General features: G+C 56.3%; 2 protein-coding genes across 2 annotated transcripts; both read left to right on the forward strand.

Annotated features, from left to right (window-relative positions):
- Positions 1 to 149: 149 nt before the first annotated feature.
- DQ04_07911000 (putative basal body component) lies at positions 150 to 4,358 on the forward strand (the record flags this gene model as incomplete). The annotated part of the gene is made up of 1 exon (XM_009315352.1): positions 150 to 4,358. One exon carries the CDS (start codon positions 150 to 152, stop codon positions 4,356 to 4,358), a length of 4,209 nt encoding a protein of 1,402 aa, XP_009313627.1.
- Positions 4,359 to 4,647: 289 nt separating this feature from the next.
- On the forward strand, positions 4,648 to 7,512 carry DQ04_07911010 (hypothetical protein; the record flags this gene model as incomplete). The annotated part of the gene is made up of 1 exon (XM_009315353.1): positions 4,648 to 7,512. The coding sequence occupies one exon, from the start codon at positions 4,648 to 4,650 to the stop codon at positions 7,510 to 7,512; it is 2,865 nt and encodes a 954-aa protein (XP_009313628.1).
- Positions 7,513 to 7,910: the final 398 nt, after the last annotated feature.

The raw sequence follows: 7,910 nt of genomic DNA on the forward strand, positions 1-7,910 counted from the left end.
TGATTATACTTCTTTTTCTTGGCGCTGTGAGCGCTTGTGCTTCTACTCACTTTGCTCCTTCTCTTGTCCACATTTTGCTGATTATTACCCTCGGGGCCCTGAGTCTGTCGCGCCGTCTCCGCTTAGAGAGTGTGAGAAAGGGAGGGACGATGACGCACGTCGACCAGTTGCTGGGTGAGTACCTGCGTGTCATTAACTCCAAGGACGACGAAATTCTCGATCTCATCCGTGGCCTCGAGGAACATCGTTGTGAACTGAAGAAGCGAGAGGACCTGCACAAGACAGACGTAGTGGGTACACAGAAAGAGCTAGAGAAGTCGCGACGAAACGTAAGGAAGATGGAACAGCAGCACCGAAAGGATGAGGAGGATATCAACCGGCTTGTTAATCACAACGAGGACATGAAGGTGCAGATTCATGGCTTTCAGCAAAAGTTAGCGGAAACGGCTAAGGAAGTTGAGCAGAAACAGCAAGAGCACACTCGAGAGCTGGAGGAAGCTGGTCAGCGCCATGCTGCGGAAGTTCAGTCTCTTCGAGTGGAGCTTGATGCGCTGAGGGCTGAACAGTCTCATGTACGACACGAGCGTGAGGCTGCACGTACTGCTATTGAGGCAGCTGCGCTGCGAGAGCAGCAGCTTCAGGCGAGAGAAGTGGTCAATGAAGATCTGAGGAACTCGCTGGCGAGCGTGCGACAGGAGATGCTGTCTATGGTTCCAGCGCAACAACATAGAGAGGTCGTAGCTGAGCTCAAAGAGTCGTTGCGCTCTCTAAATGAGAAGTCGACCGCAGAGATAAGGGATTTGAAGGTGGAGTTGTCAAGGGTGAAGAAGGCTGCTGGCAAATACGTAAGCTCACTGAGCGAGCTTGAAGCGTCACAAGCGCAGCTCCAGAAGAAGCAGGTGGAGGCCTTGCAAAGGGAGGAGGAAGCACGCCGGCAGCTGGAGGGGGAGCGCGAATCAAGCAAAAGGCTCTCCGCCTCGCAACAGAAAGAAATCGAGTTGGCCCGCGAGTCGGCTGAGCAGGCAGTGACAAGACTCGAATCTGCTACGCTGCAGCTGCAGCAAAGTCACGACAAGGGGCAGGCAGCGGAGAGGCGGCTGACGGAGATGTCTGAAGCGCTTAAGCAGGAGCGAGAGCGCGCTGGCCAGGAACGCGAGAGGATGTCCCTGCAGCTGAGTACCCTTCAGACACAAACAGCAGAGCAGCAGCGCGAGGCTGAGCGCATGCAGCGGAAGATGGAGGCAGGCACAGCGGAGCTTAAAGTCTGCCACGCAGCCGTGGCCGCCGCGAAGGAAGAAGGGCTCCGCGGCGCTGCAGAGCTAAAGGAGAGGCTCTCGCTGGTGACGGCGGAGCGGGATCGAGAACGGGGGGACCGTGAGCGTATCGTTTTTGAGCTGAAAGATGCGCAGAACCAGTTAAGCATGCTACAGGATCGGAGTATTGACGAGAAAAAAATGCTGGTGGTAAAATTAGATGATGCCAACATGAACATTGAAAGGATGCGAATCCAGCTGAGGGATAAGGAGCACGAACAGCAAGCACTCCTGTCTGCGCAGGAAAAACGGCTGCAGGAGGCCGAGTGGGCACACAAAAGTGAGCTGGCAGAATGTAGAAAAAAGTTGGAGGGAGAAATCAGCGAGCTTCGGCAGCGCCTAGATTCTGCCAATACTCGTATGGCTGAGGAAATAGCCAATCATAAGACACACCAACGCGAACTGGTGGCTTTGCAGGAGACTGTGAGGAGCAGCCGTGAGGAGGGTGAACGCCGGGCTGCAGAAGTGCGTGAGGCTGCGAGGGCTCTTGAGGATGCAAGGCGCGAGGCATCATCATTTCGTGAGATGCTGGCGAAGCAACAACGACAAATAGATGCCGCGGCGGGGAGTGAAGCGAGGCTACGGCAATCAACGGGGCAACTGGAGAGCGATCGCGTGGCAGACGCTAAGAAAAACGAGTCACTCGAACGAGCCCTTGCAGATGCTAAAGAGAGGCTTGGGGAGAAGTGCGACGAGGTTCTGGAGTTGAGACGGCAACTAAAGAGGGCGAATGACGAAGATACCAAAAGAGAATCTGCGGAGCTGGTGGGGAGGCTGCGTGAGTCACAAGGGCGCGTGGAGCAGCTGCAGCGGGAGCAGGAACGTCTCCTCGCGTCTGTAGAGAAGCTGCAGGAGCGCCACAACGCCGCCGAGAAGGCGCAGCGTGAGGCCAACGAGGAGCTTAGCCGCGTCAACGCGGAGCTGCAGAAGAAGGCTAAAGAGTGCACACGGGTCGCACAGCACGCAAAGGAGGTGGAAGACCTTGCGCGACGGAGCTGCGAGGAGCTGGAGCGAGACCTTACCCGTCGTGACGCCACCATCGCGTCGCTCCAACAGGAGGTCCCGCACCTTTTGGAAGAGCGCGCAAAGGTGGTGGTGCTCGAGGAGCGTCTAACTCACCAAGCTGATATAAACCGCCGTGACACAGAGGCACTACAGGGCCGCATTGCACTGCTCGAGAAGGAACTCGATGCGCGTGAAGCGCAACTGCAGCAGCAGGTGGCAGAAACTGATAGTATCGCCTCGCAGCTGCGTCCCATGCAGGACCGTGCTGGTGCGCTAGAGGAGATGGTGAGGCAGAAGGAGAAGAAACATGCTCTGCGCAAGGAGGCATTGCGCAAAGCGCTTGAGCAAGTTGATGTCGCAGCCGCGCGCGCAGCAGAAGCCGAGAGCGAGTTGGCAAAGATAAAGGCCTCGCGCGAGAAAAGTTCCGACGCATGTAAAGCCGAGACACAGCGGCTACAAGAACGACTTCGGGTGGCACTTGAGGCGCAGCATGCCGCTGAGACACGACTGACTGCACAGGAGGTGGCGCTTGCAGAGGCGATGCGGACTGCGACCAGCAGCCAGCAGGCGATGCAGGAGCAGCAGAGCATTTGCGTCGCCAAACACGCGGAAGAGCTTCGAGGGGCAATTGAGCGTGCAAACATGTTGGGTCGAGAAACGGTGCAGGCGAAAGAAGCACTGCGCGCTGCGGAGGTGGAAAAGGAAGAGGCGTTACAATATGCGAGGAATGCGCATCGTAGGATGGCTACCTCGTATAGTCGTCTTGTCACAAACTTTGCAGAAGAGGCGATGATAACGAAGGAGATGTTTGGAGACTTCGCAATCGCGGTCGTCACGCGCTCGTTCCACCAGCTAGGGAGGGTCGCCCATAACGGCTGGGACCTCGCTGTATCGTTTAAACAGCATTGTGGCGAGGAGCTGCAGCAACAGCAAGTGAAGTTGCGGCGTGAGCTTGATGAATTGAAGCGGACCCATGCTGACGAAATGCAGGCGGTGCTCGAAGAACGGAACAAGGAGCTTTCGAAGGCGGCGCTGCAGCACGGCAGCGACATTGCGCAACTACGACAGGAGATTGTGGAGGTGGCGTCGCGAGCCACACGCGAAGGGGAGGCGACAATGAAAGAATACCGCCGCAAGGAGGAGCAGTTTCACCGCGACCGAACAGAGTTGGAGTGCGCCAAACTGGAGATCGCTCACCAGGCGGACCAGATCGCTGCGCTAAAAGAACAACTTCGCTCCTTTGAACAGAGATCAGAGGCGGAACGTTCAGCCCTCGACCAGGAGAAGCGGTCGCTGGAGCAGCAACGGGAGCGTATCCGCCGCCGGCTCGATGACTGCACGGTAGAGCAGAACCAGAGCGAAGTGGAGGTGCGCGAGCTGCGCAGTGAATTGTCGGCTCTTCAGCAGGTTCTGCAGGAAAAGGAAAGCGCGCTAGCTAGTGAGCGTGAGAGAACACGTGAGGAGAACCGCCGGCTGGCCACACTCACCGCCGCGAAGGAAACGCTGCACAACCAAGTCGAGGAGAATCGCCGGCAGATGCAGCTGCTGCAGCAGCAGTTGTCAGCTGCCCGCCAAGGTGCACAACAGACAGGACACACGGCCGCAGCACAGCAGAGTCGAATGGAAGAGCGCATCGCCGAGCTTACGAGGGCCCTCAATGCGCTCGAGTTGGAGAAGCGGCGTCTTGAACGCCAGGTGCGCAACGATGAGAAGAAAATTGGCGTTTTCGAAAAGGAGATTGCAGAGTCACGCAAGCGAGAGGCGGAGCTGTCGAGCCAATTGCAGGCACGCAAGGTAGAGAATTCGGCGCTGAAAGAGCGGTGCGCAAACCTCGAGTCACTGAAGAACATAGCAGAGGTCACCCTCGCGGAGACGAGACTACGGGAGAAGGACCTCGTTGAGAAGATGGAGGAAATGCGCAGCGCACAACAGCTGATGCAGCTCTGCTTCGACAAACAGCAGGAACAACTGGAGGTGGGTCGGAGAATGCACGAGCATGACGTGAACCGCAGCGGTTTCTTATACAAGGACAGTCACTAGGCCGAATATATGTGATATCTTTTCTTCTGTCTCTCTCACTATATATATATATATATATATCCCTTCGCTGTATGCACACAAATGCCCACATACATATGGATGTGTCGGTGTGTGCTTGTGTTTCATAGAGGTGCACTCTGTCCCTTCTCATTTCTCTGGTTTGCACCTTGTCAAGCGGTGTCAGACAAGTGGGCATGCTGTGTCTAACCTTTCAGATTTCAATTTCATTTTTAAGCTCCAACTCTTGCCCTTGTTCTCCTCCTCCTTATCATCTTTCTCCTCGTCCTGGATGTCACAGCAGGAGCAAATGGACGAGGTGCGCGACGGGATTCACCATGCCTGGAAGGGGGCGATGCGCGGGGCGAAGAAGGGGTTCAAGATGACGAAGAGTGTGCTGCGCAGCATCCCCGTCGACCGGCTACGCGTGCCGGGCGCCAGTGGCATGACGGCGAGCAAAAGCAGCGCATTGCGGCGCCTTTTCCAGCTTCGGTACGGCGCACAGATTAACAATGAGCACGGCGAGCGTGTCGCGGCAGCGGAGGTAAGTGATGTGGAGTCTGAGGAAGTGGAAGCCCTGACCGACGAGCAGGTGCACGAGCGTGTCGATAAGAAGTACTTTGACAAGTCGTACGAAGCGATGAAGTATGAGATCACACACATGGATGTAGCTGAAGGCGGAAGCGATGAGGCACAGCAGCGGCAGGCGACGGAGACTGCTATTCGTGAGCTGCGGCAGAAGTGTGATGTTGTGAGTGCAACGCTAAAGAAGCGTGTCTTGGCGAACAGCAAGGGGTTCGTCAACGGGGTGGAGGAGATTCGGCTCATCAACGACGAGCTATTGGCGACGTCAAGCGACTGCAAGAAGGGGCGTAATTACATCCGCAAGGCAAAGAGTGGTGCAGCGGAGCAGATGAAGATATTAGTTTACCACCGTAAGCGCGGCAACTGCAAGGCGACGCTCGGGGTGCTTGATGCGATGCGGCAACTCTGCTGGAAGCGCACCCAGCTACTGACTCTCATAGAGGGTGGTAAGCTCCTCGAGGCAGCAGAACTGTTGCGCCAGCATGCAGATATAGAACAGGAGGAGTGTATCAAGAAGCTGCACTGCATGTGTCAAGTCATTGACGAGTGGAAAGATTACCGCGACAATGGTAAGGCACTTCAACGCTGCCAAGATGCTGCGCTGACAGAGTGTCTGACTGCGAAGTTTATCCCATCGAAGTACCGCAATGCGTTTGAGGCCTCACGTGCCTTGGGCACCGTCGATCACACCTGCAGACTCATCGCGCAGACGTTGTGGGAGTCGGTGGTCTATATCCTCACCAAGTCTCTCACAGAGGTGTCAGACGTCAAAGCGGAAGACGCGTCTATTGCTGATATCGCCGCGGCGATCCACCCCGATCACTTAATGCTCTGTTTGTGCCAGATGTGCACCAAGATGATGGACTTTTTCTACCTCTTTGTCACTGTGCGGAAGATGCACGCCGACGACAGTCGTTCGAGTCACCCACTCACGACGCTCCATGCTGCGGCCCTGCAAGAGATCACAGTGGTGGGGCGGAAACTCGGGCAAGACTTGGTCGAAAAGATCGCCCTCGTACTGGAGAAGTCACGGTTCGACACCGTTGATGTGGAACGGGTCTTGCATATTTTCTTCGTTGTGAGTATGCTTATCGAAGCTACTTCGGCATTGGGGTTGGAGAAGATGGAGCAGGCCGCTGCACGAACACAGGTAAAGGCGTCGCTGGTGCAGTACATCACGCGGCAGTTCCAGGAGCCCAAGGCGATTCAATTGCTGCAGTTTATGGCAGACGACACATGGGTTGTCGGCGATGTTGACGCGTTACAGCTGAACGTTGTGGTCCCACTCCATCCTGAAACGTACCGCCACGCAGTAAAGGAGGTGAAGGCATACCTCACCGACGCCTCCATCGAAACGCCTGGCACTCACGAGAACCCCTTCTACGCCGCACACATGTTGATGCCGCAGGACACGGCACATTTGGTGCACACAGAACCGTTCCGCGAGGAAGCCGCACGCCGTGGGGTGCACGCTACACCGTCCCTCTTGACGTCGTCATCTGTGTCGGTGGCGAATGTGCTGCTGGAGTATGTTGCCCGAATTGTGGCGCGCTTTGCCCCACTCGCAGCGGAGACGCTCGGTTGGGCGGAGGATTTTGTCAGCCTATACGTCTACACCGTAGCCGACAATTTTGTCTCCATATCGCGTGCAGTGCGTCTCGAGCACCAAGCCGACCTGAGCGAGGCGACACAGGCGGTTCTAGCGGAGATGCATGTGGCGGCGGAGAGGGCGGCGCGGCAGCAAATCGCCGATACCCACAGCGCTACAGCAGATAACGACGCCCCCGCGAGCTTTCCCCCACGTGTGTGGGGCCGCATTCGTGGCATCATAGCAAGTCAGGCGCACCAGTACGCTGTCGTGAACCGTGCAGTGGCGGCGCAGTCGTGTGTGACGCTCGTGTACATTTTGGAGGCGACAGTCCGCTCGGTGGCCCCACTGCTGCCACCTGCAACGGTCGAGCAGCGCCTGAGACGCTGTGACGGCATGAAGGCAGCTACTGAGGAACTGCTGCACGTTGGCCTCCACCGTCTTTGTCTGGCTATATTCCCAATGGAAAGCGTCTGTCAGAGCATTAGTAAATTGCGCGGCAACGAGAAGGAGGTGCAGGCAAGTCCGTATGTGCAACAACTTGTGGATGAAATGGTCGCACTCAATAAAAAGCGTTATGTTATGCCGACGCCGGAGCTAGAGCGACTTTTTGTGCAGCGTTTTATCTTCGCCGTTCAGGTGGCATTGCTGAAGGAGTACTGCAAACTCGCCAAGAAGAAGCTTACTGATGCCCTCATCATGCAGATATCTGTGGATGTGCAAAGCCTCCAGCAGCAGGTGGGGGCAAAGTTTGGGAAGTCGTTGCTCGTCCTGCCGGACTATCTTCTTAGTGTCATCAAGGCCGGCTTCATTGAGGGCAGAGAGGAGCGCTTGGAGTGGGTGAAGGCGCACCACGCCGCCTACTGCGCTGTTGACCTAGTGCAGTGGTTCTCCGCCGGTGATCGCACCGTGAGGGTGCAGCTGGAGGATCTGCTGGAGCGGGCGAGGCACAGAGACGTGATACCTGTCTCGGCATTCCGCTAGCACCAGCTCCGTCAGCATCGATGTGATGGCCCCTTTTCACTTTCCTCGGGGAAGGTGGCGGGGCTGCCAAGAGGAAGAAAAAAAAAGGGGGGGGGAGGAGGCAGAACACACGAAAAAAAAAGCAGTGCAGCAATGAAAATCTGATGAATGTAGCATTCACATCGTGATTTTCTGTGGCGTTGGGTTTTTTTTGTTTGCTGTTGTTTCGTGTGGCCTGCCGGCTGCGGGGTGCATCTTTCCTCTCCCCCCTTTCTCCCGGACTACATGTGTGGGGGTGGACGCCGCGGTGTGCTCGGTGGCCTCTCGGACTCGTGCTTCATTTTGTTTTGTTGCTTTTTTTTTTGTTTTGTGATGCTGCTGCTCTTGGCGAGGGTCTTCTTTTGCTTGTTGGGCTTGAA

Source organism: Trypanosoma grayi (assembly GCF_000691245.1).
Source record: "Trypanosoma grayi strain ANR4 Tgr_791_V1, whole genome shotgun sequence".
NCBI lineage: Eukaryota > Euglenozoa > Kinetoplastea > Trypanosomatida > Trypanosomatidae > Trypanosoma > Trypanosoma grayi.